Source organism: Panthera pardus, unplaced genomic scaffold (genome assembly GCF_024362965.1).
Source record: "Panthera pardus isolate Hobbes unplaced genomic scaffold, ASM2436296v1 HiC_scaffold_17, whole genome shotgun sequence".
NCBI classification, from domain to species: domain Eukaryota; kingdom Metazoa; phylum Chordata; class Mammalia; order Carnivora; family Felidae; genus Panthera; species Panthera pardus.
Genome location: NW_026526732.1, coordinates 1,849,408 through 1,861,465, shown reverse-complemented (window position 1 = coordinate 1,861,465; position 12,058 = coordinate 1,849,408). Strand labels below are relative to the sequence as shown.

At 53.4% G+C, this 12,058-nt stretch overlaps 1 protein-coding gene across 1 annotated transcript in view; it reads left to right on the top strand.

Annotated features, from left to right (window-relative positions):
• Window positions 1-12,058, top strand: part of KIF25 (kinesin family member 25) — a 45,828-nt gene that overhangs the window by 27,021 nt on the left and 6,749 nt on the right. Inside the window, exons 8-10 of the mRNA XM_053904282.1 lie at window positions 2,702-2,769; window positions 8,993-9,067; window positions 11,246-11,395. Of these exons, the coding sequence (XP_053760257.1) occupies window positions 2,702-2,769; window positions 8,993-9,067; window positions 11,246-11,395 (293 nt within the window). The remainder of the gene's footprint in view (window positions 1-2,701; window positions 2,770-8,992; window positions 9,068-11,245; window positions 11,396-12,058) is intronic.

Genomic DNA, 12,058 nt, shown 5'->3' with positions numbered 1-12,058 from the left:
TGCGTTGACCATCTCGGAGTACCCAGCCGCTCCCCTCCCGGGAGGAAGGATGCCAGAGGGCAAGAGCCTGAAATTTTGGATGAAGGGAAATTATCTTAAAAGGCCACGGGAAATGAATCTTATTTGTGAGGAGAAGGGCGTTGAGTGCTATGAACGAGGAGGCATTTGTTCGGAAAGGAAGGGAAGAACATTTAAGCTGGGTTTGGGAAAATGAGACTTTGCTCTTGGAATCATTTCAGATGTTGCTTAAAATCTAGTGATCACACTGTAGGATGACATTCTAAATAGCCAGGGAAGCTTCTGGACTCATGCTTGTTTTTATGGCTTCTTATGTTCCTAATAGGGTGTCCCTTGAGCTTTTGGGTGAGACGTTGTAAACCTTAGCATTTTCCATTTGTTTTTCTTTATGGTTAAAACGCAGACATTTGAAGACGTCAGTAAAACACTTTGGGGTGTGTGTTTCTGCGCCGTTCATCCTGAGGGGCTAGGGTTACGTCTTGGCACAAAATTAAAGGAATACCACCACGAAAGTATGCCTCAAGTGGGGAGTGAGGGGCCGAGGCTGGTGGTCAGATCCTGGGTCCGGGTGCCAGGTGTGGCTTCTGCTCTGAAGACGGTGTCAGTGCCTTACTGCTCGGTCCTGCGTCTTCCTGCGGAGTTTGGGAGTTAAAAAGATTGAGGAGGGGCGCCTTGGGGGCTCATCCGGTTGAGCGTCTGACTAGCTCAGGTCATGATCTCGCGGTTCATGGGCTCGAGCCCTGCGTCGGGCTCTGTGCTGACAGCTCAGAGCCTGGAGCCGGCTTCAGATTCTGTGTCTCCCTCTCTCTCTGTCCCTCTCTCTCTCTCTCTCTGTCTGTCTCAAAAATAAACATTAAAAAAATTTTTTTTAAGATTTAGGAGCTGCTTCCTTCATGGGGGTATTACTGTTATTATATACTAATATTACTGATATCATAAGGGGACAGACAGCCCCTGCGGCAGCTTCTGGCACACTGTCGGAGCTCAATAAATCCTCAGCGGAGAACTGAACTCTCCGTTAGTGACTCCCCTGAGGATAAGACCTCTTCCTTGAAAGCCGTGTTCAGACATAGCCACCCCCAAACCTTCGGATAGTAACTAGATAAGGTGCCCGGGCAGCGGCGGCCGTGTGACGGGACGGGGGGCCCCAGTCACGGACCGCTGCTCCGTCCTGGCCGAAGTCCCCGTGGACGGGTTTCCGGCCCTTTCTGCTCTGATGTATTTTTCCTAATGGTAGCAAACGGCTTCCCACTCTGCCAACCCCCAGCTGGCAGCTTGAGATAAGGCCTTGAATGGTGCGCCCACAGCTTGATGTCCTGTCACTAGCTCCTCACGCTTGTCGGTTGAGGTGACTTATCCCCTTCTGGTCTGATGTACATGTTGGAAAGATTTCCAAGGCAGTGACGTAAAGCGTGGACTGGAAGGAAGGCCGCTGGGCTGGAGACGGAGAGACCAGCGCAGGGGGGAAGCCAGGGACCATCTCGTCAGCCCGCGCCCCCCACCCCCCGCCCCAGCAGCAGCAGCAATGGGTGTCGGGAAGGGAAGGCGCATGTGAGATGCTTCCGGTGAAATCCAAGGCCTAACTATCGAGTGTGTTGGCAAGGCCACCGCTGAGTAACTTTTTCAAAGCCCGTCTCACCCACACGCACACCTGTGTGCCTGTAGCATTTCACGTTTGATCACGGGGACGGCGCAGCCTCACCTCGCCGGCCAGGTCAGCACCCGAACCGGCGGCCCTCGCAGATCCAAACGCAACCGCACGCGGCTCCCACGGCCCGGCCCGCGCCGCTGGCGGGAAGTAACAACCACGTGTAGAACAAATGGCATCGAATTCCACAGCTTATGCCCTCAGCGCCTACCCAGGCCGCCTTCTGGACACGCATTTATTTTTGCAGATACGCGTATATGTGAAGGGACCCGCAGGGAGCCGGGAAGGCACACCCTCCAGTGGCTGTCACGGAAAAATCAAATGTTGGTTGGTTTTCACTTCTTGCTACAGGCCTGGTCATGAATTTGCATTTTGCCTTAGAATTGGAACCCATTCGGAATGTGTATGTTTGTTTCTGCGCTTCAGGAGAAGTCACCGAATGCTGCGTTTCTTGTTGAAGACAGCCTTTGCTCGTGTCCGCGCAAGATGGCATTGAAGGAGACAGCGGGACAAGACCCAAAGTCCACGCGTTTTAAAAGCAAAACTTTTAGCGCCACCAGTTATAATGAAATTATAACATGTCCGAGATGGGACTTCGTCGGTCCTGGGAGAGTCTCACGCCTCACTCGAGAGGTCAAGTGCCCGCAGAGGCCCCTCCCTGGGCCGCTGCACCCCCCCCCCCCCGCCCCTCCACCCCCGTCTGTAGCAGAGAACGAGCTCCTCTGGGCGTTCCTCGCGGAGGCGACTTTCCTCTCGTACCAGCGCCCGGCCGGCGTGTCCCCTAGAGGGGAAGGAAATGTTACAGTCTCTGGGGACCATCTGGTCGATGTCTTAGTTACTCAATTGTGCGGTTCAGTAAAATGCATCCGTAGACAATCCGTAAACCGGGCGTGGCTGCGTTCCACCAAAACTTTGTTTACAAAAACTGGCGACAGGCTGGATTGGCCCGCGGGCTGCGGTCTGTCAACCCCTGCTCAGTGTTACCAGTGCAGCACTGGCTGTGTCTTAACTGCCTTGTTTACGCTTTTTTATTAGGAAACAGTCCTGGTGAAATGTGATCGGGCCGCTCACCCGCCGATTAATAACACTTACAGTTTTGAGAGGTAAGTGCTTTGACACAGAAAACAAAGTCACACAAATATAAATCTTGCGTTAGCATTTGGTTAATGAAAGTCACAATTTATCCCATCATTTGCACTAATTGCTAATGAGCAAAGGCAATTGAGTGGAGAAAGCATGTGTTGTCTTTTTTGTTTAAGTGTATTTATTATTTTGAGACAGAGATGGTGAGTGGGGGAGGGGCAGAGAGGGGCGAGAGAGAATCTCAAGGAGGCTCCACGCCGACAGCGGCGAACGGGACGTGGGGCTCAAATTCACGAACCGTGAGATCATGACCTGAGCCGAAGTCAGATGCCTGACTGAGCCCCCCAGGCGCCCCAAGCTTGCCTTTGCGACAAGTAGTGGCGAAGCAGTGGGTGAGCCTGCAAACAGGAAACGAGCCTTGATCTGTGCACCACACTTTTCAGTGTTTGTGTATTTATTTTGAGAGAGAAAGCGTGAGCGCGTGCGAACGGGGGAGGGGCCGAGAGAGAGGGAGGCGCAGAATCGGAAGCAGGTTCCAGGCTCTGAGCTGTCAGCACAGAGCCCGACGCGGGGCTCCAACCCACGAACCGCGAGATCATGACCTGAGTTGACATCGGATGCCCAAACGACTGAGCCACCCATGCGCCCCTGTGGGTCACACCTTTTGCAAAAAAGTAACTGACGTGGAATCTAGACCTAAATATAACGCATAAAACCACAAAACTTTCAGAAGATGACTCAGGAGAAAAGTCTTTGTGACCTCGAGTTAAGCAAAGAGTTCCCAGAAATGCCACAAAAAGCGCGATTTATACAAGAAAACGATGTATCGGACTTTGCCACAGACACCGTCCGCTCTGTGTGTGTGACGTCACCAGGAGAAAGGGCAGGGGAGCCCCAGGCTAGAGCGAACCTTTGGAAATCACAAAGCTTACCAAGCACTTGTACCCAGAAAGGAAGAGAACAGACCACGCCGTAAGCAGGTGGGCAAAGTGTCAGTACAGACGTTGCAGCCGAGAGACGCCGACGTCCTCAGTTACGTGGGAGGGCCGGCTGGAAGCCACCGGTCCACGTGGCCCAATGCCGAAACCACGGGCTGGTGGCTGGAGGTGTCAGCGTGGTTGATGCGGACGAAGGTGGCACCGCCCCTTTGGACACGGTGTTCTGTGACACGAAACGCGCTTTCTATGTGACCCGGACCTTCTGGAAGAGACGAAGGCCTGAGGGTGGAGAACAAGCCAGACTCTGCCAGGAGCTGGGAGGCGGGAGGGGTTGCCCACCGAGAGGCCACAAGAGAGGCCACAGGGGAGGCCACGGGGGAGACTCGTGCTGAGAGCTGCTCTCCATCTCGGTGGTGGCCTTGTGTGCACTCGTCTGTGCCCACGGAGCTGCTGCCTCCGTGGCCGAAGCGCGGGATCCATTTTAAAGATACAGTCAATGTTTCAAGGAGACCTTAGGAGGCAAGTGGGCTAATTCTGACGTGTGGGTCCTGATTCAATCCGTAAACTCTGATGCTTTTTTTAACAAGAAAGCTGAAGTGGCCGTGTGGGCTTCAGACACGACACCACCAGGGAAAGGGGGCCTTCCTCATATAAAGGTGCCGGCTGTCAGCTCCAGCTTCTTGTCCGCAGCCCGGCTGCCTCTCCTCATGCACCTGGAACGTTCCCTCCGATGGGCCTTCAGGGCCACCTGTGTCTCGCCGGGCGTTTCGGGTCCTGTGTTGTCCACGCTCTGAGCAAGAGGAGGGCGAGGAGGGCCACGCCACCCCAGCCCGCTGCCACGGGGCGGGTCTTCAATCCCCCTCGTGTTCCTGTGGCTTCTCACATGTTCCAAGCACGTCTGTGCAGGTCCCGGGGCTTGGCCTTGTCAGGAGCCCCTGGACGGGCACCGCGGGTGGAGAAGCCAGGGCCGGCCGCTCACACGCCTTTCCAGGGTCAAGTCTGGGCCGTCGTGTGCCTGCCGCGGCCGTGGGACCCGGGAAGGGGGGCAGGGCGCTGGGGGCGGGGACGCGTCTGTCGGTGTCACGGGGACCCTGTTTTGGGGAGCCGGTGGGGGGGGGGCAGCACGCCATACACATTGGGGTCAGACTGAAGGAGAAGGTCTCGATTGTGGTGTTTGGGCTGAACAAAAAAAAGAAAGGAAGGAATTTGCGCCAGTCGCTGTCCATCCAAGCAAGAAGCAATAATTCACATTTAAATCTCCGTAAGAATTTATTTTGGGGAAGAATTTATTCAGGATTGTCCCACTTCAAAATCAGCAGAGCATATGGGTCTTATGAAATCAGAACACTTTATTTTATAAGAGCTTTTGACGGAACTAATAAATGTCAAAATATTTTATTTCCGGGTTGAAAGAAACTCTCAACAGTTTCAGTACTTAGCTCCTTTTTAAAAATAAATATGTGTGAAGGGGAAAATACGTTCCTTCCTAAAAAATTCAGGAAAAGTATGAACGGGCCCAGAGTCAGAAGACCACTGCTATCTTCTAAGTGGGATAAAAATACATTATTATTTTTTAAAATGGCAAATTAAAAGTGGCAGCCATTGACCCAAAATGCCATAAGAAACATAAGAAGTAATTTCATTATTTTGAGCATAACGGACGTATCAGGTAGTTGAAGGACTCTTGGCTGTGTCCCCCCGTTACACGCATTCATGCTGTGACGTCCCCACATGTTTGCGTCGATTCCTGGGGTCGTGAGTTCGAGCCCTCCCTGAGCTCATGTTACAGGCTGGCGGGGCTGGAGGTGAGCTGACGGTGTCTGCACCGGTCCTGACGTTCTGTTAACCAGGAGTTAACCAGGCAGAGAAGAGAGGACATTCCGGTAGGGAGACAAAAGGGTCAAAGGCACAGAGGAGATAGGAGCAGAGGGTCAGAGACCCCACAGGGTCAGGACCGCAGTGTGGCCGGGCACACCCTGGAGACGGTGGGGGTGCTGGCCGTGTGGAGACGACCCCCAGGACGGCTTCGCCTTCCCCCTGGCAAGTGAAGATTGGGTTAGCCCTGCCGGTCAGCTGCCCCGCCACCCCCCGACCCCCGTGCCCACAGCTTCCCGCCAGGACGTGCCTGGACCTGGGGCCTCCCAGCTTCTGGCCTCCACCCAGCTTCTCTGGTGGGAGGCCGGACACCCTGTCGGGCAGCTAACAGCCTCCTGCAGCTTTTTCTCCCGTGAGCTTGCGTCTCTAGATGTGTTTCTACAAGATACAGAGAGGACTTCTGATATAAGAAGAAATACAGGGAACATGTTCCTGCGTAAGGAACACGTAAGAAACGGAAGGAGATGTTACAACACAATCAGCATTGGCCTTTTTCTTTGTTTTCCGGAGCACTTTGTATGTTAAGGATACTGATCTCTTGTCTGTGATTTAAGTTGCAACCGTTTTTCCAAGTTTGTTATTTTGCCTTGTTTTTACTTCTGAAAGCTCTTACCTGTGCCAAAGCTGTCCCCCGTTAACTTAATTATAGTGACAAAGGCCACCAGGTTAGAGAAGAATAAACCCACGTGTTCTGATATTTGTGTGGTTTGACTTCTCACATTAAACTTACGACCCGTCTGGAACATCCTAGAATATTGTCTAAGGGATGGATCCCATTTTATGTTTTTCCACGTGCCTCCCCAGTTAGTGACACCACTTAGGGAAACACATCTTTTCCCCGCTGATCTGAGATGCTTCCTTTATCACACAGCTGCCACACGCGGGTCCAGTTCTAGACTTGTCTCGGGTGCCCTGGACGCCCCCTCCCCTGGCTCAGGTGCACGGCCACAGCCTCGGGTGCAGGCTTCACAGCACACGGAGGGTCCCCAGGGACAGCCCCACCCCCGCTCCTTCTCTCTCCGGGGTTTTCCTTTCTGTTCTGACCTCTTGTTTTGCCAACGCAATTGTATAATCACATTACCTGGCTCCAGAGAAAAACGTGATGGCATCTGTGGTATTTGGGGGTGTTTTGGGGGGGAGTAAGGCAAGTTTATAAACTAACTTTGGAAAAGACTGACTTCCTCACAGAGTTGAGTCTTGCTGTCCAAGTACGTGGTCTGTCTTTTTATTTGCTTGAGTTGGGTTATGTCTTTCAGGAGAGTTTTATAGTTTTCTCCGTAAAGGATGTGGACATTTCTCATGAGCGTTATGGCTGGGTTTTCAGTTCGCTTTCCTCCTGCCATCGATGGGAACTTCCTCCCACGGTATCTTCTGACTCAGCTGTTCGTGTGCACGAGTGTGACTGATGTTTGCACGGATCCACGAGGCCCGCCACCTCTCTCACTGCCCCTGCGCAAAGTCGCGTCCTTTGACTCTGGAGTGGCCGGTGCACGACCACACGTCACATCCGGTGGAGTCAGTGTCCCGCCCGGGTCTTATGTCATCGCTTCCCTGTGTCCACCTGGGCTCCTGAGTAATGACTCGATACAGTGTTACCAAGTGCAGGTGGCACAGGACCCTTGGCCTTGGCTTCACGTTGGTGGCAAAGACCTGAGTGTTTAAGTAAGACGTTCACAAAGCCTCAACTAGTTACTATTTAGGAAAAGTTTGCTGACCCCTACTATAGATGAGAGATTTAGAAGACGTTTGGCCAGTGGCCATGGGAATGGCTTGTTTGAATCGTGATTTTTAAAAGCCGACAGGAAAAATAAGCCCGCCGGAGAGCTGGAGAAACGTCAGAGAACGCTGGACGGCTTTGGGGGTGACAGTAAGGAATTACTGCTAGTCTTCCAAAATGTGGTGACGGTGACATTGTGATGTTTTTGGAACAGTCACGTCCTTTTCAGACACACATTGAAACATTTGCAGACAAAGCAGATGGACACGAGGCCAGCTTCAACCGGCTGCGGGCGGAAGGCGGGTTTGTGCAAAGTAGACGGGCCCTGGGGAGTTGGGGGACAAGTTAAAACAGAGATTCAAGAGCTCAGCATCGCACCCCTTGCTCTAAATGACCCCCTGATCATGCACGATGACCCACATTTTATAAGGGATTCCTCCGAAGTTTAAAATTAATCCCGCTTTGGGGCGCCTGGGTGGTTCAGTCACTTAAGCGCCAACTTCGGCTCAGGTCACGATCTTGCAGTCGGTGGGTTCGAGCCCTGCGTCGGGCTCTGTGCTGACATCTCGGAGCCTGGAGCCTGCTTCAGATTCTGTGTCTCCCTCACTCTCTACCCCTCCCCGACTCTCTCTCTCTCTGTCTCTCTCTCTCTCTCAAAAATCTGGGCACCTGAGTGGCTCAGTCAGTTTTGAGTCCCGACTTCCACTTGGATCATGATCTCACGGTTCATGGGTTCGAGCCCCGTGTCTGGCTCTGTGCTGGTGGCTCGGAGCCTGGAGCCTGTTTCGGATTCCGTGTCTCCCTCTCTCTCCGCCCCTCCCCTGTCCATGCTCTTTCTCTCCCTCAAAAATAAATAAACATTAAAAAGTAAAATAAAATTAATCCTGCTTCTAGAGATAACAGGGATCAATTGGACATTATGAAACATTTTAAAAATGAAAGAAGAGAAAAGTTTGGTTCCAGCCGAATACGAACCTGTATTTCAGGAGCCTCAGCTTGGATGCAGGGGGCACTCGATTCGGTACATCTGCCCCCCGCGTGCTTTGCGCGCTCGGTAGTCTGGCACAAAGCCCGCTCTGCGGCTGCATTCCGGTCTTGTTTCAAATTGTGCAGTGAGCTGCATTTTTTGGAAGTCCTTCCTGCTTGGCTGTATTTGTAGGAGCTTCTAAACACAGAGCCACACTGATTCCCTCACACAGCAGACACCCCGTCCTGGTGCCCAGCTAACCCGGGGCCTAGGAAAACAATACTGTTTGTTAAGAGCTCCAGCATAAAAATCAAATGCTGTGTATCAAATGTTGCCTGGACTATGATTTTTACACTATTATTGTTGGACCCACTTAAGTGGAGCTAATTTCGTTCCGGGATAATTACATGGTATCCTTTCTTTCTTTCTTTCTTTCTTTCTTTCTTTCTTTCTTTCTTTCTTTCTTTCTTTCGCTTGCTTTTTCTTTCTGCTTTGCAAGCATTCATAATTTTGCTTATTGTGTTTTTATAACAGAGGAGACAATTCTTCCGGCTTCCTTAACCTCTGTTAGCTTGAAAGGCCATGGAATTAACCTTTTCTTGTTGAAGGAAAAAAGGGATCTTGACGATGTTGGGGCTCCTATGGGAAGTGGACGAAGATAGCGTTCTCGGCAGGTTTTCCTGCTTGGTTACTGAGGTAAATCTCTTTTTCTTCCAACTGTGCATCATCTTCCCTGTGCCTCTCAGAGTTTATGGCCCCGCGGAATCCCAGCAAGCGGTATTTGGGGATGTGCGCCCCCTGCTTACGTCACTCTTGGACGGGTGAGTTAAAACATCTCCAAGGTCAGTGATCACAGTTACAGGCAGATGTCATTCCTGCTACAGGATGAGTGTATCACGTTAGAGCCCGAGCATTTCATACAACGCAGAGCAACCCGTAGCCCCGTTGCTGATTAGTGGCCATGGGGGGTGGGGGGGGCTGGGTGTGCCAGGAGAAGGACCAAGCGGGACTCGAGGGAGGGCGTCCGTGAGCACACCTGCCTCGGGTCCTAAAGATGTTCTAGTCACGTGTGTGCGGGCTGACGGCCGTGAGCACCTGCTCCGGTTCTCTCTGGGATTCTTTGTGCATTTTAGAATTTTCAGGAGGTCTGTGAAGCACGTTAACTCTAGATTAAGGAACTCACCAGCCCTTCGAGAAGGAGCCTCTGGCCCCGGGTCCCACCTTCGGAGTTGCTGTGTCTTTAGCAACGAGTGGAGCCAGGTTTGTGTAGCTGACAGAACGCCAGGACTTCCTACCTCAGGGTGCCTGGAGGAACCCCAGTTTGGAGGCGGAGGCTGCGTGCAGTGTCCCGAAGAAGGCGTGTTTGTGTTTGCCCGGCAGAGGCTGCCACACGGCCAACGTCGGCAGCACGGAAGCTGTAACGACAGGGCTGTCTCCGCCCGCGGCGTTCTAGCATCCAAACGCATGGCGGGGGCCCGAGAGGGGGCCAGGTCCTCACGGGAGAGCCACGTGGCTCTCGTGGCACACGCCCGCGGGGCCCACCCTGCACTATGACAGCTTCTGCTACAGCTCTTCTCCCGGAAGAGCTGAATGTGGGGGTTTTATATCCTCCCCCAAAAGTTCTTCCACTGGGAGCCATGGGAGAGCTCTGTTTTCTTTTAAGCAGGCCTCTCTTTAGTAAGCAGGTTCCAGAAATAGAAAAGGCGTGGTGGTTGCACGATCGTCCCCAGAGCTGCCTTTCCACTTTAAATGCGAAACAGATGGCCTTGTTAAGTCCTGAGAGGCTTTCTTCAAGAGGCTTCCTTCCTCTCCACGTCCCTAAAGGGTTTGCAAGGTCCCCGTCAGGGCTCGCTTATCTGCTGTGGTCCAAGGTGTGCACACGCCTGTCCTCGGGGCAGGGGCAGGTGCTGGGAGGCTTTTGTTACCAAAAACGCCGGGTGGTAGGCCCCCTGGGTCCCTGCTAAAGGCAGCAGCCAGTCAGAACACTCTGCAAGGTGCTGTGATCGAAGCAACAGCCTCTGTGAGTTTGGCTTGCTGGGGATACTTCAGGCTGTCATCGATTAAAGGTCGATCAGTTAAATCAGCGTCTCTGAGATGGGCCCTGAGCCACCTCTGAGGTGCACGGTCTCACCTCCCCCGTGACGTGACGGGGGTCAGGGCTTAGCCTTCCGCCCCTGGAGGTCTGGGACACCTGTACCCGCACAGCCCCGCCTATAAGTCCACATCATTTATCTATTTATATCATATCCTATAAATTTACATCTATTTCAAATACTGTTTCCATGTTCCCATCTTTCCGTTGTTTCGGGCTGAAGAAACAGCTGGAAGGAAATGTAGAGGGCCAGCCACCGTCCGTGTCCCCGGGGATGTGACCCGTCTGTGGGGTGTGGGGGGCCGCTCGCCTGTCAGAAACGCTGTGGCACACACCGGCTGACCGTGGGTGTGGAAACACCCAACCCCTTGAACTAACAAAGCACAAGAATATGCCACGATCGTTAAGCACGATGCTGTCAGCAATGCCCCGGGTCATGTGCGTGATGGGGAGGTATCGTAGGACGGCCCAGGACAGCGTGCAGACCTCTGCGTCAGTCCACGTGCATCAGAAGCCCCAGCTGACCGGGCTGCACGGAAGGTGGACGGGGACGACGAGGGGTCTCGCTCAGGCCAGAATCCCCGCGTGCACCTTGAGCGCAGGGCGCCAGCAGCGGGCACCTGGAGGAAACACGGAGTCACGGAGGAGAAGCAGGTGCCGATGAGATACGTGCTGTGTGTGTGGACGTGACTGTGGTTGAATCCCGTGCTGTGAATCACATGGCTGCAGGGATTGCGCACAGAAGAGCTGCAGTTCTAGGAAAGCCTGACTCGTAAGGGCGGGAGAAACGGACTACAGAGCAAAATGTGTGGCATTGTCCATCCAAGTAAACACTTTTCTTAGAATCCAGTCAGGGCAGGAGACGCGCCGTGCACTTTCCGGCACTCAAATCCATGTTGGGTTTTAGGTACAACGTTTGCATCATGGCTTACGGACAGACAGGATGTGGCAAGAGTTATACCATGCTGGGTCCACAGTCCACGGGGGAGCCCGTCCCGCCATGGGAACCGCACAGCGACCTGGGAGTCCTGCCCAGGGCTGCCGGAGAGCTCTTCAGGTACCTGGGGGGCAGCGAGCAGGGGACCAGAGCAGCGGGGGTGGGGGGACGGGAGGGTGCGGAGACCACACCCGGCGCTCCTCCCAGGACCCACGACAAACCACGCAGTGTTCAAACACTCCACGCCTCGGTACCACAGACGCTAGAAATTCTTAAGGCACATTTATGTCGAAACGCTTCGTTAAGACAAAACCGCTGGAAGGAGATCCCTAGCGAGACAGCTTCCCTGGCCGGGAGAGGGCCGCGCACGGAGTTTTTTCTGTTCTAGAATGGGAAGGGGACCGAGGGAAACCTCCGTTGTCCTTTCCCCGCCTCCTGGCCCTGGAAAGAGCAGACACATCTGGTTTACTTCTTTGGAGTTACAGGGAGCTGGGCACGTTGGGGACGCTCCTGTCCCGTGAACACATCCCCACAAGGGACCCGCTGCATATTATGGTTTTACCAACACAATTACTCTTGGAAACAGATAGCAGCAGGCCGTCCTCCGCAACCCAAGTTACCAAGGAATTCTGGAACAGAGCTGTGGTCCCACACTCCACCCCCTTGGCCCAGACACCAGCCCTCCCTGCCTTCAGGGAGCCGCCCTGCAAGATACACTTTCTTGGGGTGTCTAGGTGGCTCGTTCAGTAAGCATCCGACTTCAGGTCAGGATCTCGCGGTCTG